This window comes from Microcaecilia unicolor, chromosome 2 (genome assembly GCF_901765095.1).
Source record: "Microcaecilia unicolor chromosome 2, aMicUni1.1, whole genome shotgun sequence".
In the NCBI taxonomy this organism is placed as follows: Eukaryota; Metazoa; Chordata; class Amphibia; order Gymnophiona; family Siphonopidae; genus Microcaecilia; species Microcaecilia unicolor.
Genome location: NC_044032.1, coordinates 287,755,575 through 287,779,875, shown reverse-complemented (window position 1 = coordinate 287,779,875; position 24,301 = coordinate 287,755,575). Strand labels below are relative to the sequence as shown.

Sequence of the window (24,301 nt, the reverse complement as noted above, 5' to 3'; positions counted from 1 at the left end):
GCTGATAAATATACCTAGATGTGAAGTTTGATTACCACATATCTAATGTTTACTGCAAACCATACCGGTCTAAATGTTTGGGTTTCTTTTAAGAATAGCATGGTAATAATTTTGTTTGAATATTAGCTGTTTTAAAAACATTTTAATGCTGTTTTTAAAATTTTCTATCTACAAATAAAGGCCAAGAAACACCAGGCTGATACAGAACAGATATATGAAATAACATCAGAGATTTGGAGTTAATCTTGGCCAGCTTTTCTATGTCAGGGTCATCGGACATCAGGTTAGTTGAATCTGTAAGAAGACAGCTGCATCTGTCAATGTTCCAAAGTCACTCCAGTATGGGAATTCTACAGATGCCTCCTGTATCCCTCTTCTCAGCATGCTTTGATTTGTTGACATGATATGAGGAGTTCTCACAGCAGTAGAGTAGCCTAGTTGTCTTGAATTTGGACCTGCTGCTATTGCCAACCCACAACTTGATTTACAAATGTTGATGTCTGTATTCTCAAATGGAAGAATAACTAGGTTGCTGTGCTCCAAATCCAGCCAAGAGAGCAAAGTCCTTACAGTGTATCTGCAAAGGAAACAGATGTTTTAAGTGAACTGAGCCAAATTTTAAGCAACCTTCAAGAACTTAAAGGTCACATTTTCAAAAAGATGATGTAGGACACACAAGATGCCATATATGTTTTGCGCTGTAGTATTTTGCTGATACTGTTGCTTTTAGGTGAGATACTTGTTCTAGTTTTTGATGGTTTTTAATTGCAGTTGCGTATGTAAATTTTTCTTCCATATATTGAATGTAGTTAAATACCATTTATCGTATCTGAAATACAGCGGTATAAAATATATTTGTAAACTTCCTCTGTATCATGTTATTCATTTAATCTCTCTTTGAAATGTGTCTGGCCTATTCTTTTCAGAAAGGCTTCAAGTCTCTTTTTCTTAAAGAAAGGCCCTTGCCTTTGAGATCAAGCTGTGCTGATCTGAAGACACAAACCACCAGGCTTTGAGCAATTCCTTCACACAGCTTTGGAGGATGTACAGTCCTTTTTGAGGCCTACCCCTGTTTTGTCTCCAGAGATTTTTTGACTAGAGATACATACATTGTTTGGGACTTGTTTCTTTTTCTATTTAAATTGTGTGAAAACTGTACTTGCCCTCTTTTTGCTGTGTATTATAATATAGGAATGCTACACAAAAGAATTATGAAAGGTAATATGGTAGGGTATCAGCCTCCAAAACTCAATGGTATAAATCATTTATCCCATTACCAGGTACTATGGGGAAATTGTATAATATGGCGCCTCCATTTAAGCGTTGTGAAGCCAAGCAGTGAAAGTCTATGCAATGACGGCATTTGGGTGTCCAGATTCTGTTGTAAAATATGAGCGTAACCTGGTATCAGTGCACATTACATTTACTTGTCCGCAATTACACCAGCCATAGAACTGACCTAACATTCTTCATTGAAAAGTGGCAGGGAGATGTGTAACTTATAGTATTCTGTAAGTTACGCATATAAGGGGGAGCCCTGCCTGTGCTCTGCCTCTGCATTTACACGCTATGTCATTTCTGCATGCCCTTACAGAAGAATGTTTTAAGTGCCCTGCTGGCACACCCAGTGTTTTAAGCATGTAAGTGTTACTAATTTGAAATGCAGGTGCCCAGTTACAGTATTGGCCTCCACATCTGAATGCTTTGGTTTTTGTTGATGCATTTAAAAGGATAAATTGATAGCCAGGATGATATCAGTGGAAAAAGTGGGTGATATCTGACAGCTCCAAATAACTTCTCTCAGAGCTTATCAAATCCAGAAATCTTGTCGTCTCAGTAATTTTCATCTGCTCTTTGAATTAATGTGTTTTCACGCTATCCAAATATTGCTATAGTGTAATTCTTAATTGCACTGTTTTTCATTTAAGAATTTGTTTCCTTTCATAGTAACATAGCAAATAATGTTACTATGAAAAGAAAATTATTTAAAAAAAGTGCATTTAAAAATTATGCTACAATATTTGGATAGCGTGAAAACATATTAATTCAAAAGCAGATGAAAATTACTGAGGAGACTCAAGATTTCTGGATTTTTCTGAGCGAGAGAAGTTATTTTGTCTCGGAGTGGTTGATTATTATACACATATAGCTGATATCCTGCTCATTTTGCAAGTCTTAAAACTCAAATTTTGGTAGAAGTTAGTATTCCCTTTTCAGTACTGAGTTTGTCATCTAGTAGCTTGAGCACAGATTGTAGACTAAACTGGTGTGCTCAGGTTTCCTCAAGAAGGATGAGGAATAATTTGCTTCAAGACGTCCTTGAACCGCCTCATGCTGTAGGTCTTCAGTTAATCTCTAGCAGAGGAATGAGAGGGCTGAACATAGTACAAAGAGACTCAGCTGTGGACAGCTAGGTTTCTCTAAAACAATACATCTGCTTCTCAACATAGCCAGTTGGACTTTCATTACTGCAGAGAACGTACATGAGATTTGCATGTATAGAAACAGAAAATGACAGCAGGTAAAGACCATATGGCTTTTTACAATCTACCCGTCCATACCAACTACTCAGTTCTACAATCCCCTCCTTTCCCTCAGTGGTCCTCTTGTCTGTCTCATTGTTTCATGCATTCTGATAATGTCTTGTCTTTTCCACCTCTGCTGGGAAAGCTGTTCCATGAATCTATGATCCTTTTTTATAAATAAATATTTCCTTTTGATTTCTGAGATTTTCCCTTTTTTCTCTTGTCCTCTGACCCTTCGTTCCAAGCCTTAGTTCCATTGCAAGGGTCCTTCTTCCTTAGAATGTGATTTCGCCGCCGCTGTTTTTCCATTGATGACATTGAAGCTCGCCAGCGGCTTCAAGAAGTGCACTCGATGCAACCGGCCAATCTCAGGCATCGATCCTCACGCTTGGTGTATCCAGTGCCTTGGGCCTGACCATCGCCCAGATGCATGTAAGTTGTGTCTTTAGCCTTAGAAAGCGGACACAAGCGTTGAGACAAGCTCAACGGGAACGTCTGTTTGGCGCTTTGCCTGATACTTTGACGTTGACAGCGGTACCGAGGTCGGCGGCGGCAGTGTCGATGGCGGCACTGGAGAGTGCATCGACCTTGGGAGCGCAGGTAATGGCTGTCCAGAGACCATCACATGCTGGCAGCAGTGAACCATCGAGTGTATCTCCACCTTCCTCGAGGGCTCCTGCAGTACAAGCCCATCAAGACCGACCCCTTTCGGACCCGATCCCGAGGAGACATGTGGATTCCACGTCCTCGTCGGTACCGAGGGGCACCAGTGACGTGCCTTGAGTGAAGGCAAAGAAGCACCGTCATCGGTCCCCTTCTCGTCATGGTACCTAGAGCTCCGGGGCGATGAGGGAATCAGCCCCCGTGAAGCGTCGATGCTGGGAGGACTGCTCATCCTCTGTACAAGAGGTGTCGATGCGCCGGTCTCCAGACATTCAGTACCACCTCCTCCTCCTTGGCAGATTCTAGCCTTGACTCCTGTACCGACACCACAGCTTTTCTCGACAGACACTCTTGACGAGCGCCTCAATGCCATTCTTCCAGGAATCCTGGAAAGGCTGCTGCGACCGTCTGTTCCAGTACTGCCTGTGGTGAGGCCTTCAACGTCGGCATCGGCCTCTGCTGCCCCCCGAGTTGACTCTCCATCGATGTCGATGGAGGGAGCTTCATCGCCGCCGGCATGGGAGTCAACTTCTTGGCATCGCCATCGAGGACATAGCTCCTCGGCGTCGAACTGCAGTCAGAGAACTCCTGTCCGATACCGAAGGGGAGGCCTCGTGGGAGGCAGAGGAGGACCCAAGATATTTCTCTTCTGAGGAGTCTTGTGGCTTCCCTCTGATCCTACTCCTTCGCCAGAGAGAAAGCTTTCTCCCCTGGAGCGTTTGTCTTTCTCCTCCTTTGGGAAATGTCTACGGCCATTCTCTTCCCGGTGATAACTGAAGATGAGCCCAGGGCTGAGATGTTCGAGGTCCTGGACTATCCTTCGCCACCTAAGGAGTCATCCATGCTTCCTATACATAATGTCCTTAAGCAGACACTGTTGAGGAACTGGATGAAACCGCTATCTAACCCCACCATTCCTAAGAAGGTTGAGTCCAGTATAGGATTCACGGGGACCCGGAGTTGATGAAGGCCCAGTTGCCTCATGAATTGGGGGATGTGAATTCTGCTCTCAAGAGATCCAAGAGTACGAGAGATTTCACCTCGGCGCCTCCAGGGCGGGAAGCTCGGACTCTTTTGGGAGGAAGGCCTACCAGTAAGCTATGCTCATCTCCAAAATCCAGCTCTACACGAGCATTCACTTGCGGAATAATGTGAAGCAACTGGCAGACCTGGTCGATCAGCTCCCTTCACAGCAGGCTAGGCCTTTTCAGGAGGTGGTCAGGCAGCTGAAGGCGTGTTGTAAATTCCTGTCCAGGGGTACTTACGATTCTTTTCATGCGGCATCCAGAGCCGCTGCTCAGGATATAGTGATGTGCAGACTCTCATGGCTGCGTGCCTCTGACCTAGACAATCAAGTCCAGCAGCGGCTTGCGGATGCTCCTTGCCAGGGGGATAATATTTTCGGCAAGAAAGTTGAACAGGTGGTAGAGCAGCTCCACCAGCGGGACACCGCATTCGACAAACTCTCCCGCCGGGTGCCTTCAGCATCTACCTCATCAGGTAGACGTTTTTACGGGGAAAGGAGGAATGCTCCCTATGCTTACAATAAGCGCAGATACAATCCACCTTCCCGCCATCCTGCTCAGGCTCAACCCAGCACGCTCGTTCATGTCAACAGCGTGCGCCTCGTCAGGCCCATGCAGCACCCCAGCAAAAGCAAGGGATGGGCTTTTGACTGGCTCCAGGCGAGCATAGCCACAATAAAAGTGTCCATGCCGGACTATCTACTGGTCAGGGAGGGGGGGGGGGGGGGGTGGACGGTTAAAAGTTTTTCACCAAAGGTGGCCTTTTGTAACCTCCGATCGGTGGAATCTCCAAATAGTCCAGCGGAGATACTCCCTCAATTTGATCTCCAAACCTCCAAATTGCCCACTGGGAGCTCAGTCCTTCAGCTTCCAGCACAGGCAGGTACTTGCAGAGGAACTCTCCACTCTTCTCAGTGCCAATGCGGTCGAGCCCGTACCACCGTGGGAAGAAGGGCTGGGATTCTATTCCAGGTACTTCCTTGTGCAAAAGAAAACAGGGGGGATGTGTCCCATCCTAGACCTAAGGGCCCTGAACAAATATCTGATTCGAGAAAAGTTCAGAATGCTTTCCCTGGGCACCCTTCTTCCCATGATTCAGAAAAATGACTGGCTATGCTCCCTGGACTTGAAGTATGCTTATACACACATCCCGATACTGCCAGCTCACAGGCAGTATCTTTGATTCCGTCTGGGAACACGGCACTTTCAGTATTGTGTGCTACCCTTTGGGCTCGCCTCTGCACCCCAGGTGTTCACAAAATACCTGGCAGTCATAGCAGCATCGCTATGCAGGCTGGGAGTGCATGTGTTCCCTTATCTCGACGATTGGTTGGTGAAGAACACCTCGGAGGCAGGCGCTCTACAGTCCATGCAGATGACTCTCAAACTCCTGGAGCTACTGGGGTTTGTTATAAATTACCCAAAGTCCCATCTCATTCCAGCTCAACAACTAGAATTCATAGGAGCTCTGCTGGATTCTCAGACAGCTTGGGCCTATCTTCCCGAGGCGAGGGTGGACAACCTTCTCTCCCTGGTTTCCTTGGCCAGAGCGTCTCAGCAGATCACAGCTCGGCCGATGTTGAGACTTCTTGGCCATATGGCCTCCACAGTTCATGTGACTCCCATGGCACGCCTTCACACGAGATCTGTTCAGTGGACTCTAGCTTCCCAGTGGTATCAAGCTACAGGGGGTCTAGAAGATGCAATCCTGTTGTCCACCGCTTTTCACAACTCCCTGATCTGGTGGACAATTTGATTCAATTTGACCTTGGGACGTCCCTTCCAAATTCCTCAGCCTCAAAAAGTGCTGACTACGGATGCATCTCTCCTAAGATGGGGGAGCTCATGTAGATGGGCTCCACACTCAAGGAGCTTGGTCCCTTCAGGAATCAGGTCTTCAGATCAATCTCCTGGAGTTGCGAGTGATCTGGAACGCTCTGAAGGCTTTCAGAGATTGGCTGTCCAATCAAGTTATCCAAATTCAGACAGACAGCCAGGTTGCCATGTACTATGTCAACAAGCAGGGGGGCACTGGATCTCACCCCCTGTGTTGGGAAGCCATTCAGATGTGGCTTTGGGCCCGCCGCCACGGCATGTTTCTCCAGGCCACGTATCTGCCGGGTGTAAACAACAGTCTGGCCGACAGGTTGAGCAGGATAATGCAACCTCACGAGTGGTTTCTCAAAAGGACAGTTGTCCACAAGATCTTCCAAGCGTGGGGCACCCCCTCGGTGGATCTTTTTGCCACTCAGATCAATCACAAGGTCCTTCAGTTCTGTTCCAGACTTCAGGCCTACGACAGGCTAGCATCAGATGCCTTTCTCCTACATTGGGGGTCAGGCCTTCTGTATGCGTATCCTCCCATACCTCTGGTGGGGAAGACTTCGCTGAAACTACAGTAAGACCACGGAATCATGATTCTGATTGCGCCCTTTGGCCGCGTCAGATTTGGTTCCCTCTTCTTCTGGAGTTGTCCTCCGAAGTACCGTGGAGATTGGAGTGTTTTCCACCCTCATCAATCAGAACGAGGGGGTGCTTCTGCATCCCAACCTCCAGTCTCTGGCTCTCACGGCCTGGATGTTGAGAGCGTAGATTTCGCCTACTTGGGTCTTTCTGAGGGTGTCTCCAGAGTCTTGCTTGCTTCCAGGAAAGATTCCATGAAGAGGTGTTACTCTTTTAAATGGAGGGGGTTGCCGTCCTACACAGACCCTGCTAGAATACCTTCTGCACTTGTCAGTCTGGTCTTAAAACCAACTCCGTAAGAGTTCACTTTAGTGCTATTAGTGCTTATCATTATCGTGTGGAAGGTAAGCCTATCTCTGGACAGCCTTTAGTTGTTCGATTCATGAGAGGTTTGCTTTTGTCAAAGCCCCCTGTCAAACCTCCTACAGTGTCATGGGATCTCAACGTCGTTCTCACCCAGCTGATGAAACCTCCTTTTGAGCCACTGAATTCCTGCCATCTGAAGTACTTGACCTGGAAGGTCATTTTCTTGGTGGCTGTTACTTCAGCTCATAGAGTCAGTGAGCTTCAAGCTTTGGTAGCCCATGCTCCTTATACTAAATTTCATCATAACAGAGTTGTCCTCCGCACTCACCCTAAGTTTTTGCCAAAGGTGGTGTCGGAGCTCCATCTGAACCAGTCAATTGTCTTGCCAACGTTCTTTCCCCATCCTCATACCCGCCCTGCTGAACGTCAGTTGCATATATTGGACTGCAAGAGAGCATTGGCCTTCTATGTGGAGTGGACAAGCCCCTTCAGACAGTCCGCCCAAATGTTTGCTTCTTTCGACCCCAACAGCAGGGGAGTGGCTGTCGGGAAATGCACCATTTCCAATTGGCTAGCAGATTGCATTTCCTTCACTTACGCCCAAGCTGGGCTGACTCTTGAGGGTCATGTCACGGCTCATAGTGTTAGAGCCATGGCAGCGTCAGTGGCCCACTTGAAGTCAGCCACTATTGAAGAGATTTGCAAGGCTGTGACGTGGTCATCAGTCCACACATTCACATCTCATTACTGCCTTCAGCAGGATAGCCAACGCGACAGTTGGTTTGGGCAGTCGGTGCTTCAGAATCTGTTCGGGGTTTAGAATTCAACTCCACCCGCCTAGGCCCATTTTTATTCTGTTCCAGGCTGCACTCTGTTAGATGTTTCTTCGTAGGTCAATTTTTGTTCTGTCCTCGCCGTTGCGAGGCCCAATTGACCCTGTTTGTTGTTTTGAGTGAGCCTGGGGGTTAGGGATACTCATATGTGAGAACAAGCAGCCTGCTTGTCCTCGGAGAAAGCGAAGTTACTTACCTGTAGCAGGTATTCTCCGAGGACAGCAGGCTGATTGTTCTCACCAACCCGCCCGCCTTCCCTTTGGAGTTGTTCCTTTCTTTGGTTTTGCTTCATAAGTTGACTGAAGCAGGACTCTTGTGCGACGGGCGGGAAGATGGCCGCGCATGCATGGCGCGCGCACCCGCATGCTCGAAGGCTTTAGCAACCTTTGTTGCTAGGAAGATTTTCCGGACCTGGGGCTGCCATGGACGTCACTCATATGTGAGAACAATCAGCCTGCTGTCCTCGGAGAATACCTGCTACAGGTAAGTAACTTCACTTTCTCTATCATATCCCCTCTCTCTCTCTCCTCCAGGGTATACATGTTTAGATATTTGAGCCTTCATCATAAAGCACATGGGGCCAAACCATTTTAGTAGCTGACATCTGGACAGACTTCATCTGCTCTGTATCTCCAGTTTTGGCACATGATACTCCAAATGGGACTTGTGCAGAGGCAGAAATCTAAGAAGTACGGATGGACCAAAAAATCTTCACAGCCAGAGGTCGATAAAAACAACTTTATTCAGCACCACACAAATGTATGACCCGACACAGGGCCTTGTTTTGATGGAACAACCATCTGCTTCAGGAGTCTGACACTTACTGTTGAAAATCGCAAAATATGGGTGCAGAATAGTACAACTGATGATCAGTAAACCGCTAAGGTGCAGTGGAAACAAGTCAGATGCTGATGAGTCTGCCAAAAAATTCTTGTTCAGAGGCAACATCACTTTTTTCCTGCTGGCCATTCCTCTCCTCATACACCCACCTCATTTTTGCCATCACCTTATACCTGTTTGATTACCTTAAGATCATCGAACATGATTTCTCCCAGATTCAACCCTTCTTTCATGTGTAAAAGGTTACCCTCTTTATTATAGCGCTTCTTTCCTTTTTTAACTAAACTGGATGACCCTGTAATTATTTTTTGTATCAAATCTTAGCTGCCAAGCTCAGTGGCTTAGTCAGAGAGCAAATTTTGGATAGGTCTGAGCCCAAAGTGGGTGGGCACAATATTTTCTCTGCCCTGCCCTACCCCGACCGCAGAATATAAATATATTAGCGAATAGGATCCTCAGGCTCTGTCAGCTGAAGTCTTTCTCTGAAGGTGGCCAGAACTCCCTTTTACCAAGCTTGGCAGGCAGCAGCAACGTCCCTAAGCCACTGATAAAAGCACCCTATACATGCTTAGCTGTCGGTGACTCAAGGATGCTGTCTCCAATTGCAGAGCTTGGTAGAAGGAAGTTCTGGCTATTTTTGGAGGAGGTCCTCAGCTGGGGAGGCTTGGGATCCCTACCAGCTATACAGCAAGTGTCAGAACTGGTATTAGACATGCTAGGGCCCCCCTCCCTGAACCCCTCTCCTCCCTGCCTCCGATTTTCCCACCTGTCATTACTGTCACACTGACAGACCCTCACCAAATACAGAACAAGGGATCACAAATCAGAAATAAAAATGAACTGGGAACCTCAAAAAGTTAAACTTAGCATGTACTGCAACACTGAAGAAATAAAAACAGAAATGCATTTCCTTTCTACTGAACACAATACAAACACATTAACTATGCAGATTTCCCAATGCCAACATATTCCATTTAAAACATTCAAAATAAATTGCTTTTTTCTACCTTTGTGGTCTGGACATTATATTTTTACTTCATTTTGGTTGCAGTTTCTCATCTGCTTTTCTGTCTGTTGTCTTCTAATTCTCTTTCAAGCGACTGCTGTCTTTTTTACCCTCATTACACCTGCTTCTGACATTGATTATTTTTTAAAGCTCTTTCCTCTTTTTTTTTTTTTTTTCTGCCTTGCTGTCAACTCAAATTTCACCCTCACTGTTCTCCTTTTTAGTTTACAGCTACCTATCAGATTTCCATCTTCTTCTCTCACCACTAGCTTTTCCATTCCCCATCTCATTCCTTACCCAGCCCTCCATTCCCTTTCATTACCATATTTCTATCCCCTGTAATCACTATCCTTTCATTCATTTCCTTGCCATCCCTTCCTCCCCCTCCACATAGTTCCACCATTCCCAGCATTTTCCTGCCTCCGCCCTTCTAGCCCAGCATCTAATCCCTCTTTCTTCCGTACCCACTCTTGTAGCCTTACATCTCTCTGCCCTCTTTTCCCTCTGCCCTCTCCCCCATGTTCCAACATTTCTCCCCTCACTCCCACTGTCCGGCATCTCTCCATAACTCCTGGATCCAGCATCTCCTCCTTTCTCCCCTCTCCATCTCCTGTGTATCTCTCTCTCTCTCTCTCTCATCTACCCCAGGTCCAACATAATCTCCCCCTCTCCCACTTTCCACCATCTCTCCCTCCCTTGTGCCATGACAACACTTCTCTCCCCCCCCATGCAGCATTCTCTCTCTTCCTCCCTTCCATTGCCATGTCCAACATTTGTGCCTCTCTCCCTCCCTTGTGCTCTGTCCAACATCTCTCGCTTCCTCCCTAGAGCATCTCTTCCTCCCCTTCACCATCATCTCCAATATTTCACTATCTCCCCCTCCTCACTACCCCATGTCCAACATTTACCATCTCTCCTTCCCCACTACCCCTATGTCCAACATTTCTCCCTCTCTTGTCCCACTCCCCTCCCCTCCACCACCATATGCAAGATTGTTTTCCTTTCTTACCCCTCTCTACCCTATGTCCCACAATTCTCTCTCTCACCTCTCCCCACCTTGTGCCCTCCCCATGAAGCATCTCTCTTTCGGAAGGAGACCTCACTCCCAACGCTCCCTCTCACTTCAGTGGGGCAACTCCCTTAACAGCGCTGGTATTAGAGGAAGCAGGCTGAGCTCCCACGATCCTACATCTGCTGCCCTCTCTCTCAGCAGTAGTGCTGTCCTGCATCCTGTTCCCCTTGCAATGCTGAGTGCTGACAGTCCCGGCGACGATTCTTGAAACGGCCTCACAAGACTTCAACTCTTGGCAGCCATTTTGAATCGGCACCGATACTGTCAGCACTCAGCATTGCAAGGGGAACAGGATGCAGGGCAACTCTCTGGACAGGAAAGAGGGTGCTCTTTCCTGCCCCCAAAGTTCACTAGACCACCAGGGCAGTAGAGTAAGGGGAGGGGAGGCTAGGATAGACACTGTTAGGCCTGCCCGCCAGCCTGCCCATTTGTCCGGGCAGGCTGGCAAAACCCACCCATTCGGGCAGGCTAGCAAAACCAGCCCGGTTGCCCAGCCATGTTCTCAAAAAGAGGACATGTCCGGGTAAAACCAGACATATGGTAACCCTAGCCTTTATGGGCCTGATACTGAAAACTATTTAACCGTCCAGGAATGGCTCCTGGCTGGTTAAATAGTGTTTTAGTGCCTAACAGCAGATATTCAGTGGGAGATAGCCGGTTATCTCCTGCTGAATGTCCACGGTTAGCAGCTAGTTGCTAACTGACTATATTATATGACATAGCTGGTTAGGTGCAGATATTCAGCACCAAACAAGCTATTTTGAGCGGTTAAAATAGGCTGTTATTATGCGGCCTAACTTTAACTGCTATGCACTGAACTGGTTAGCACTGAATATCAGCTTAACCGGTGAAGCTACGATCAAAAATGAAACCACATATTCAGTACTGGTCTCCAGAAGAGGCCTAGCGTTGAATATCTAGGTTTAATGTGTGCAGTGGGGAGCAAAAATGCTGCCTACTGCAGGCTAAATATTGGGGAGGGGGTATTTCTGTGCTTCACCATTGGGCTTCATAATGCCATGTTTCCTCTTGCTAAGATATCTTAAAAAAAACGTTTATACCCTCCGTTGTACAGTATTATTCCCCCCCCCCCCCCCCCCAATTTACAAAGTTTATGTTAGCATTAGCGCACTGGCAGCAGTTAGCTCGGCTTTGTAAACAGGAGGGTTATTTCCATTTCTTTCTTTTTTTTTTTTCCTCATATTTCCCACCTTCTCTTATCTTTTTAGCAGTGGTGTAGCCACAGGTGGGCCTGGGTGGGCACAGGCCCACCCACTTTAGGCTCAGGCCCACCCATAAGTAGCGCATCTCTGATGTGACTGGTGAGGCTCCTCAAGCCTCATCACTAAAAGACTCCCGGCATCTCTCCCTCTCCTACCCCACAGGCATTTTGGCAGCTGTCAACTCAACCCCCCCCCCCACACAAACTCTGTACCTTTTCAATCTTTCAATGTTTCGTGAACAGCGACTCATACCTACAACACATGCCAGCCAGAGCCTTCCTTCTGATGGGACTTCCGGTTTTCACAATAGTGGTACCAGGTCAGAGGGAAGGCTCTGGGCTGGTGAGAGCAGTGGATATGAGTCACTGTTTGCAGACAGCGGAGCACTTAGGACTTGAAAAATTATGCAGAGAGGGTGGAAATGAGAAATTATTGGTTGCCTGGGTGAGGGAGTGAAGGAGATTTGCCAGATGGGATTCTTGTGCCCACCCACTTTAGGCTCAGGCCAACCTAAAATTGGGTACCCATTGTGGCCGGCCTTCAGAACTTATTTGGAGTCTAGAATCCAACTCCATCCTGTAGGACCGTGTGTTTTCTGTTCCAGGCTGTCTATAAATAACAAACAAAAAAAATTCTCAACATTCATTGTTGATTTGCTTAGAGTCTTGTCCCTGAGCGTACAAGATGTTTTTAATTGAAGTTTCTACTGCTACACGGGTCCCCTCTGGTAGGCTGGGCAGATGCCCACCCACCAGAGAAGACTCCCAGAAGGCTATTAATATTATCTGGGGTCTTAGGGGTTTCCATCTGACTCCAGGTTAGTGCATCTGAATGTGACGTGCCCATTCCAATTCTAACTCAGAGATTTATAACACCATAAAATAACGTATAAGAAATAGAGAAAAGACAGATTATGAAGTTATATGGTTTTATTCTTACCAACGTAACACACGGCAATCAAGAGCATCAAGTGCATCTCTGGATGGTGTTGGGGAGATCTCCAACCACACCCAAATTGCTCTGCCTTTTATTCAATTCTGGGTGTATGTAAACCAATGGGTCTATATTGACTTCAAAGTTAGAGTTGTTTATCACTTTTCTTAGCTAACCACGAGATGCTCACAGGAAAGAGCCCCTCCTTTCACTTCCTTTGCACCTGGCATTACATTGTTGACTTTTACCAGGGTTTCTATATGGCCTGAACTCTACGGCTCAGCCCTCCACCATTCCAGTGGGGGTCTCTGGATGTATTATATCTTAACAAAGATTTAAAGTTGTTCGTAAGAGTAATAAATGGTTTGATTCAGTTATTAACCTTGAAGCAAACTTGTAGATTGGAAAGGAATTGGAAGAAGACTTCAGTTTTGGTTGTTAAAGGGGATTGGAAAAAGGGGATTTATAGTTATTGTCGCGGTCGTGAGTCCTTGTGCCCGGACGGAGCACAGAGACGAAGACTCGACCCTGCGCTTTGCTGGACAGCTGAGCAACCCCTGAGGCTTCACCTGTGATGACTGCCGTTCCCCGAGGGTTGAACCCCCATGTGCGGGCGGCCGACAGGACTTCTGGACGCAGGCAGGGGTCAGAAGGCCGCAGGCAGTAGACAGAGTAGTTGAGTTTCAGGTCGTAGGCCGAGCTAGGCAGCAAGCAGACAGAATCCAGGTCAGGCAGCGGGCAGAGAGTAATCTGGGTTCAGGCAGTAGTCAGCAATGAGAAGGTAACAACTAAGGAATAGATGCAGTGCAATCAATCACCTACCGAAGTAGAAGCCGAAGCAGAGAAGGGAAGAGAGGACGCTTCTTAACTAGCCCCCACCACCAGGAGTCCAATGATCAGCTGGGCAGGAGGGCCCTCCATTGGCTGACCCGCTGGAGGGGGAGGAGTCTGGCAGCAAGGTCCAGTCCCAGCAAGGCAGGAGGCGGGGCGAAGATGGCCATGCTCTGGAACCGAGTAGACCGGCCAGGAGTGGGCAAGCAGCAAGGCAGACCCTGGTGCGAACTCTGCGACCCGCAGAAGAGGCTCTGGGGCACCCTCGGAACACTCGTTCTGCCAAAATTGCTGGCGCTCCACTCCTGGCCCAAAGGAGAGACCCAGGGCACCCTCAGAGTGCCGGCTCTCCCAAAATGGCCGACGCTCCACTCCCGATGACCCGACCCGCTCGGAGGGACCTGCTCAGCTAACCGACACTCCCCGCCGCGGGCGCGGCCCTTACCGAGGAGGAGAAGAGCGAGGTGAGGGTGAGGAGCGTGACAGTTATAAGGTGACCTTGAATGCCAAAACGAACTCTAGTACTCAAGATTGATAGGAACGGACATCTCCAATGTTAAAGCTTTTTCATTTAGTTACTAGATTGAATGATACCTCTCATGTTTTTTGGTTGGCAGTAGACACTCTTCCAACAGCTGATAATTTAGGTACCTTTTTTTCAGACAAATTATTAATGCTAGAGGTTCTTTTTCAAATGTAGTTAGAGGTGGGCTATGTCACTGTTGATAACCCTACTGAGGTAGCATGTGATAGAATTTGGTCAGATTTCTTACTTATTGACTGGTCTCTGTTTAAACCTTTGTTTCAAAAATATTCTAGATCCTATTGTATGTTGGATTTCTTTCCTCCTTTCTTGTTTCTTCCTCACCTGATTTCATGCTTTTGTGGTATAAATGGAATCAGAATTTATTATCTGTAGGTTTATTTCCGAAAAGAATGGGTGAGATTGTTGCACCTATCGTAAACGATCTTAAAGAATCCAGTGATATGGTGTCTAACTATAGACCAGTGGCCTCCATTCCGTTTTTGTTAAACTTAATGAAAGGTTTATTTTGTTTTCAGTTGAATGAGTATTTATCAAAACATAATATATTGCACTTTACTCAATAAGGTTTTAGACCTTGGCATAGCACCAAGACAGTTGTGGTCTCAATGCTAGATAGAGCTCGGCAGTTAATGAATGTGAATTGTAGAGTTCATGTTCTACAATTCGACGTTTCCTCAGCGTTCCACTTAGTAGTTCATAATATTTTGCTTTTTGAGCTTAATCATACTGGAATAGCTGATCAGTCTTGAATTGGTTTAGAGGCTTTCTGACCACTAGATCCTATGGGGTTAAGCAATGCGGTTCTTGGTCAGATAGTTGGAGCAATCCCTGTGGTGTTCCTCAGGGATCCCCGCTTTCTCCTATATTTAATGTCTTTCTTCATTCCCTGGATTCAGAATTGACAAGAGAAGGATATTTTACTTATAGTTATGCAGCTATTATTGTTGTAATCCCTGTTTATAGTAATCCGGCTCAGGTAGTTCCTATGGCACAGAAATGTGTTTTTAGCATTAATTAGTTCTTGGTTTCTGCAATATAAACTGAATACTGATAGAACCAAATTTTTATTGCTTGACCGTAATCCATATCTATTGTTAGGTCATATTATCATAGACCAGACCAGGTATTCTCTCCTAAGATCAAGATCTTGGGGATTTATTTAGACCAAACTTATCTTTTGAGTTTCATGTCAATGCCTTGGTTAAATGTTTTTTTTTCTTTTGATAAATTTGAGATGTATCAGAAACTTTTTTTTGAATTTGAACTGTTTAGGTTACTTTCTAAATTGGATTATTATAATCTTTTGTATCTCGGCGTCCTGAAACAGATTGTTGGAACATTCAGAATGACAGTGTGTTTAATTTTTTTGTTGCAGAAATGATAGCATTTCTGTGTGTTTAATAGAGCATCGCTGGTTGCCAATTGAAGCAAGGATTGTGTTTAATTTTCATGTATACTGTTTAGTATTTTAAATGGTTAATGTCCTGAGTACCTATTATCTGTAAACACAAACATATATTAAAAGATGTCCTAATTATTAATAAGGCAAAAGACCTCAATAGTGGTTCAAATTCCCATAAACAGGAACCGGACACACCTTACGTAGGTTCCATCATTGGTCAAAAAACCTCCAAACTCAATTATTTAATTTCACTTATTTTTTGTATATATTTATTCATCACATATATTCGTTTGTCATCTTGTCACCTTCAACAGCTGTAACAATATATGCAAAACGAGAATGGGCAAGTAGAACTTATCTTTACAAGGCTCAATGGATCTGCCCTTTTCACAAGTCAAAGCTTCTTCAGGAGCAAGTTCCCACCGCAGTTTGCATTAAGTGCATAACAATCTACAAAACATATCTATCAAGGTTGTTAGTGTTTCTAAGGAGATAATACTAAAACAATTCCAGCACAAACCTAAAACTGCTGCAGACCATACTCTCACCGTGTTCTGTTTTAAGGAAATTCTTTACTCTCCAGAGCCTAAAATGACATCAAACTTAAAAATACGCTGCCAGGTAATGAGCTAGTCCCAGGACAGTAAAAATTTAAAGGAACATTATCTAGAAAACTATCTAACTACATAAACTTTTAGAAAAATACTTTCCAGTCAATGCAGATATTCAACCCCTTAGGTTCAAGACTATATAGTCTATGAATCCAGCGTTGTTCCAATTGGAGTAAATGTTTAGCCTGATCCCCATCTCTTATGTCTGCAGTAACGTGAGCAATTGCAAAACATTTCAAAGATTCAGACGGATGAGTGCAATATAGTGTGATACTAACAGAGCTTCTATTTTGTTCTGCTGAAGGCATGAGCGATGCTCGTTTATCCTAATCCTAAAACGTCTGGTAGTCTTACCCATATAAAATTTCTGACAAGGACATTTGATGTATATTACAAAATCATTATTACAGTTGGTAGTGTATTTGTCGATAGGTTTTCAAATCGACTGGATTTGTAAATTCTGAAAGCTCCTAAGACATACTACAAGCTTTACATTTGCCAGATCTGAAATGGCCACCCTCATATATACACCTATATAAGGTGTGTCCTGTTCCTGTTTATGGGAATTCAAATCACTACTGAGGTCTTTTTTTCTCCATTAATAAATGGGTCGTCTTTTTATATATGATGTTTGACTCATTCTCCGAGGACAAGCAGGCTGCTTGTTCTCACGACTGGGTGACGTCCGCGGCAGCCCCCACCAACCGGAAATAAGCTTCGCGGGACGGTCGACACGCAGGGCACGCCCACCGCGCATGCGCGGCCGTCTTCCCGCCCGTGCGCGACCGCTCCCGCCAGTTACTTTTTTTCCGCGACTGAGAGAGTTGTGTTTTCCCCTCTCTCTCGTTTCAGCCGCCGGATTTTTTTCGACCGCGTTTACGCGGATCGTCGCTTTTGGCCTGTTCGGCCTCTTCTTCTTCTTCTTTCTCTTTTATAAAAAAAAAAAAAAAAAAAAAAAAAAAAGAATTTTGCGCGTGTGGAGCACGCGCTCCTTCTTTTCCCTCGCTTTCTAGCGGGGACGCCTCGTTGCGGCCTAGTGGCCGCTCGGTCGGTTTCAGTTTTCGTGGTGTGATTTTAGCCACCATTGCCGACTTTGACTTCGCCGACGCGATTTTTCCGTCGATGTCCTCGAAGGTCCCGAGTGGATTTAAAAAGTGTGGTCGCTGCGGCCGGCCGATCTCGCAGACCGACACCCACGCTTGGTGCCTCCAGTGCCTCGGGCCGGAGCACAATCTCAAGTCGTGCGTTTTGTGTCTCGGTCTCCGGAAACGGACTCAGGTTGCGAGGCAAGTTCTGCGGGACCGTCTTTTTGGAACTTGCGCCGGCCCCTCGACGTCGACCTCGACGGCATCGGTATCGAAGACCGGTTCTTCGGTACCGGTATCGATGCCCGAGACATCGGCACCGATGGCAGCGACCCCAGGAGAACAGGTCCCGTCGGCCCGCCGGTCCGCCGGCGAGAGTGGGGTAGAGAGACCGCGTGGGCAGTCGGCCCCGGTCACTCCCTCAACTCGTGAGCCACGGGACCGAACCCTGTCGGACCCGGTACCCCGAGACCGAGGGGGATCGACCTCCTCCTCCTCCATGCCCTCCGGCACCGGTGACGTGCACCGGAAAAAAGACAAGAAGCGCCGTCACCGGGAGCCCTCGGTGCACCCTGAAGAGGAGTCGACGCCGAAGCGTCATCGCAGAGAGGAGAGATCTCCGTCGGTGGTGGAGGTACCGACGCGTCGGGGTTCCGGCACCTCGGTGCCGTCTCCTGGCCCCCAGCAGCTTCCGGCACCGACACCCTTACCGGCCCCACCGCCTTTCCCGGCAGCGGGCCTGGACGAGTGCCTCCGAGCCATCCTTCCGGGGATCCTGGAAGGGCTGATGCGCCAGGCTGTGCCGGCGCCGGGGGTGCTTGCGCCCTCGGCGCCGATGACTGTGGCGCCGGCGAGCTCTAGCCCGGCGCCGGGGCAGTCGACACCGCCGCCGCTTGCGGTGCCGGTCTCGACAGCCACGCAGGTGGAGTCCCCGTCGACGTCGATGGAGGGAGCTCCGTCCCCGCCGGCGCGGGAGTCCACCGCTCGACGACACCGAGACCTCGGTGCCTCGACGTCGAGCCGGGCCCGGTACCGGACGCAGCTACATGAGCTAATGTCCGATACCGAGGATGAGGACTCGTGGGGGGAAGAGGAGGACCCGAGATATTTCTCCTCAGAGGAGTCTACGGGCCTTCCCTCGGACCCCACGCCGTCACCGGAGAGGAAGCTCTCACCTCCTGAGAGTCTCTCCTTTGCCTCCTTTGTGCGGGATATGTCTATAAGCATTCCCTTTCCCGTGGTCTCTGTGGAAGAGCCGAGGGCCGAGATGCTCGAGGTCCTCGACTATCCATCACCACCTAGAGAGTCCTCCACGGTACCGCTGCACAATGTCCTGAAGGAGACGCTGCTCCGGAACTGGGTGCGACCACTAACTAATCCCACCATTCCCAAGAAAGCAGAGTCCCAGTACAGGATCCACTCTGACCCAGAGCTCATGCGGCCACAATTGCCCCATGACTCAGCGGTCGTGGATTCTGCTCTCAAGAGGGCACGGAGTTCGAGGGATACCGCCTCGGCGCCCCCGGGGCGGGAGTCTCGCACTCTGGACTCATTTGGGAGGAAGGCCTACCAATCCTCCATGCTCGTGACCCGCATCCAATCTTACCTGCTCTATATGAGCATCCACATGCGGACCAATGTGCAACAGCTGGCGGACCTGGTCGATAAGCTCCCGCCGGAGCAGTCCAGGCCTTATCAGGAGGTGGTCAGGCAGCTGAAGGCGTGCAGAAAGTTCCTGTCCAGGGGGATTTTTGACACCTGTGACGTGGCATCTCGTGCTGCGGCCCAAGGTATAGTGATGCGCAGGCTCTCATGGCTGCGTGCCTCTGACCTGGACAACCGCACCCAGCAGAGACTGGCTGACGTCCCTTGCCGGGGGGATAACATTTTCGGTGAGAAGGTCGAGCAGATGGTGGACCAACTGCATCAGCGGGAAACCGCTCTCGACAAGCTCTCCCACCGGGCGCCTTCAGCACCCGCCCCCACGGGTGGGCGTTTTTTCCCGGGCACGGCAGGCTGCACCCTATTCTTTTGCAAAGCGTAGGTACAACCAGCCGGCCCGAAGGCCTCGCCAGGCACAGGGACAGCCCCAGCGCGCTCGTTCTCGTCAACAGCGTGCGCCTAAGCAGCCCCCTGCGCCTCCACAGCAAAAGCCGGGGACGGGCTTTTGACTGGATCCACGGGAACATAGCCGCCCTACAAGTGTCCGTACCGGACGATCTGCCGGTCGGAGGGAGGTTAAAATTTTTTCACCAAAGGTGGCCTCTCATAACCTCCGACCAGTGGGTTCTCCAAATAGTGCGGTGCGGATACGCCCTGAATTTGGCCTCCCTGCCTCCAAATTGTCCTTCGGGAGCTCAGTCTTTCAGCTCCCTTCACAAGCAGGTACTTGCAGAGGAACTCTCCGCCCTTCTCAGCGCCAATGCGGTCGAGCCCGTACCACCCGGGCAGGAAGGGCAGGGATACTATTCCAGGTACTTCCTTGTGGAAAAGAAAACAGGGGGGATGCGTCCCATCCTAGACCTGAGAGGCCTGAACAAATTCCTGGTCAAAGAAAAGTTCAGGATGCTTTCCTTGGGCACCCTTCTGCCAATGATTCAGAAAAACGATTGGCTATGTTCCCTGGATTTAAAGGACGCATACACTCACATCCCGATACTGCCAGCTCACAGACAGTATCTCAGATTCCGCCTGGGCGCACGGCACTTTCAGTATTGTGTGCTGCCCTTTGGGCTCGCCTCTGCCCCACGAGTGTTTACAAAGTGCCTCGTGGTGGTGGCGGCGTATCTACGCAAGCTGGGAGTGCACGTGTTCCCATATCTCGACGATTGGCTGGTCAAGAACACCTCGGAGGCAGGAGCCCTCCGGTCCATGCAGTGCACTATTCAACTTCTGGAGCTGCTGGGGTTTGTGATAAATTACCCAAAGTCCCATCTCCAGCCTACTCAGTCTCTGGAATTCATAGGAGCGCTGCTGAATACCCAGACGGCTCAGGCCTACCTTCCCGAAGCGAGGGCTACCAATCTCTTGGCCCTGGCTTCGCAGACCAGAGCGTCTCAGCAGGTCACAGCTCGGCAGATGTTGAGACTTCTGGGTCATATGGCCTCCACAGTTCATGTGACTCCCATGGCTCGTCTTCACATGAGATCTGCTCAATGGACCCTAGCTTCCCAGTGGTTTCAAGCCACCGGGAATCTAGAAGATGTCATCCGCCTCTCCACCAGTTGCCGCACTTCACTGCTCTGGTGGACCATCCGGACCAATTTGACCCTGGGACGTCCATTCCAAATTCCGCAGCCCACGAAAGTGCTGACGACGGATGCATCTCGCCTGGGGTGGGGAGCCCATGTCGATGGGCTCCACACTCAGGGTCTGTGGTCCCTCCAGGAAAAGGATCTGCAGATCAACCTCCTGGAGCTCCGAGCGATCTGGAACGCACTGAAGGCTTTCAGAGATCGGCTGTCCTGTCAAATTATCCAAATTCGGACAGACAATCAGGTTGCAATGTATTACGTCAACAAGCAGGGGGGCACCGGATCTCGCCCCCTGTGCCAGGAGGCCGTCGGGATGTGGCGTTGGGCGTGTCGGTTCGGCATGCTCCTCCAAGCCACGTACCTGGCAGGCGTAAACAACAGTCTGGCCGACAGACTGAGCAGAGTCATGCAACCGCACGAGTGGTCGCTCCATGCCAGAGTGGTACGCAAGATCTTCCGAGCGTGGGGCACCCCCTCGGTGGACCTTTTCGCCTCTCAGACCAACCACAAGCTGCCTCTGTTCTGTTCCAGACTTCAGGCACACGGCAGGCTAGCGTCGGATGCCTTTCTCCTCCATTGGGGGACCGGCCTCCTGTATGCTTATCCTCCCATACCTTTGGTGGGGAAGACCTTACTGAAGCTCAAGCAAGACCGCGGCACCATGATTCTGATCGCGCCCTTTTGGCCCCGCCAGATCTGGTTCCCTCTTCTTCTGGAGTTGTCCTCCGAAGAACCGTGGAGATTGGAGTGTTTTCCGACTCTCATTTCGCAGAACGACGGAGCGTTGCTGCACCCCAACCTCCAGTCTCTGGCTCTCACGGCCTGGATGTTGAGGGCGTAGACTTCACTGCGTTGGGTCTGTCTGAGGGTGTCTCCCGGGTCTTGCTTGCCTCTAGGAAGGATTCCACTAAAAAGAGTTACTTTTTCAAGTGGAGGAGGTTTGTCGTGTGGTGTGAGAGCAAGGCCCTAGAACCTCGTTCTTGCCCTGCACAGAACCTGCTTGAATACCTTCTGCACTTATCAGAGTCTGGCCTCAAGACCAACTCAGTAAGGAATCACCTTAGTGCGATTAGTGCTTACCATTATCGTGTGGAAGGAAAAGCCATCTCTGGAGAGCCTTTAGTCGTTCGATTCATGAGAGGCTTGCTTTTGTCAAAGCCCCCTATCAAGCCTCCTGTTGTGTCATGGGATCTCAACGTCGTCCTCACCCAGCTGATGAAACCTCCTTTTGAGCCACTGAATACCTGCCATCTGAAGTACTTGACCTGGAAGGTCATTTTCTTGGTGGCAGTTACTTCAGCTCGTAGGGTCAGTGAGCTTCAAGCCCTAGTAGCTCATGCTCCATATACCAAATTTCATCACAACAGAGTAGTGCTCCGCACCCACCCAAAGTTCCTGCCGAAGGTGGTGTCGGAGTTCCATCTTAACCAGTCAATTGTCTTGCCAACATTCTTCCCCAGGCCGCATACCCGCCCTGCTGAACGTCAGTTGCACACATTGGACTGCAAGAGAGCATTGGCCTTCTACTTGGAGCGGACACAGCCCCACAGACAGTCCGCCCAATTGTTTGTTTCTTTCGACCCTAACAGGCTAGGGGTCGCTGTCGGGAAACGCACCATCTCCAATTGGCTAGCAGATTGCATTTCCTTCACTTACGCCCAGGCTGGGCTGACTCTTGAGGGTCATGTCACGGCTCATAGTGTTAGAGCCATGGCAGCGTCAGTGGCCCACTTGAAGTCAGCCACTATTGAAGAGATTTGCAAGGCTGCGACGTGGTCATCTGTCCACACATTCACATCACATTACTGCCTCCAGCAGGATACCCGACGCGACAGTCGGTTCGGGCAGTCGGTGCTGCAGAATCTGTTTGGGGTGTAAATCCAACTCCACCCTCCAGGACCCGAATTTATTCTGGTCAGGCTGCACTCTCAGTTAGTTGTTCTTCGTAGGTCAATTTCTGTTGTTTCCTCGCCGTTGCGAGGTTCAATTGACCTGGGTTCTTGTTTTGAGTGAGCCTGAGAGCTAGGGATACCCCAGTCGTGAGAACAAGCAGCCTGCTTGTCCTCGGAGAAAGGGTATGATACATACCTGTAGCAGTTGTTCTCCGAGGACAGCAGGCTGATTGTTCTCACCTTCCCTCCCTCCTCCCCTTTGGAGTTGTGTATTTCATATTTTTTGCTAGTCATTCAACTGGCGGGAGCGGTCGCGCACGGGCGGGAAGACGGCCGCGCATGCGCGGTGGGCGTGCCCTGCGTGTCGACCGTCCCGCGAAGCTTATTTCCGGTTGGTGGGGGCTGCCGCGGACGTCACCCAGTCGTGAGAACAATCAGCCTGCTGTCCTCGGAGAACAACTGCTACAGGTATGTATCATACCCTTTGTTTGCAGATATTTATGATATTTTGCGTGAGGATCTTTTTCCATTTAGGGGATTTCTGAGTACCTATTATTCCATTTGGAGTATACATCTACTAACAGAGCTAGAAGATCAATGTATAATTCTCCTTTTGTCACTATTATGTTGAAGGGGGGCAGACTCAAGAAAAATGTCAGGAAGTATTTTTTCACAGAGAGAGTGGTGGATACTTGGAATGCCCTCCCGCGGGAGGTGGTGGAGATAAAAACAGTAATGGAATTCAAACATGCGTGGGATAAACATAAGGAGTCCTGTTCAGAAGGAATAGATCCTCAGAAGCTTAGCCGAGATTGGGTGGCAGAGCCAGTGGTGGGAGGCGGGGCTAGTGCTGGGCAGACTTCTACAGTCTGTGCCATGAAAATGGCAGATACAAATCAAGGTAAGGTATACACAAAAAGTAGCACATATGAGTTTATCTTGTTGGGCAGACAGGATGGACCGTGCAGGTCTTTTTCTGCCGTCATCTACTATGTTACTATGAAGGGTGTTAAATGATTTAAAATTTATGAAAAACTTCTTGATTTCCAAGCACCTAAAGTCTGGAAAGAATTGCATCCATATTTTAGTATTTTGTCTAACTTTTCCCTTTTTGAAAGAAAAATCTTTGATATGATTTCCCAGGAGTCTGTCTTGGTTATCACCTAGCATTGTAAACCACTTTGAACCCTGTACTGTTAGCTGTATAGAAGTACAATATAATGTAATGTAATGTTGCAGACCTCAGTTATTTCCCTTTTTTCTTTTAAGTCTGATAGCTAGTGATTCCCATCAATGAGCACAATGTATCCTGTTTATCCTTGGAAAAAGTGAAGTTACTCATCTGTAACAGATGTTCTCTGAGGATAGCAGGATGAGTATTCTCACTGCCCTGCCCGCCTCCCCTTCCATCAGCTGTTGTATTAGACTGAGCTGGTCCTGTGTGGTGACGGGGCAGGAAGGTGCATGCATGCATGGTGAGCCACTTTCAACAGCTTGGGGAGTGTTTCCTATGCTGGGCTCCATCGAATGACATCATCTATCGGCGAGAATACTTATCCTGCAGTCCTTGGAGATCATCTGGTATAGGTGAGTAACATCACTTTCCAAGAGAAGTTTAACTCACTAACAGACTGCACAGCATACTGCTGCAGTCTGGCAGGACTACAAATGACACAAGCTGTGAAGTATCATCAGATCAGAGCTATGACAGTCTGTTGCTCATTTCTGCTCCTTTGTAGCTGAGATTTGTAAAGCTGTAGCATGGGCTTCCATTTATACCATTAAATCTC

General features: G+C 48.5%; 1 protein-coding gene across 1 annotated transcript in view; it reads left to right on the top strand.

Annotated features, from left to right (window-relative positions):
- CCDC171 (coiled-coil domain containing 171) overlaps positions 1-24,301 on the top strand; it is a 665,674-nt gene that overhangs the window by 174,545 nt on the left and 466,828 nt on the right. Inside the window, 2 exon segments of the mRNA XM_030194229.1 lie at positions 181-217; positions 220-265. Coding sequence (XP_030050089.1) covers positions 181-217; positions 220-265 — 83 coding nt within the window.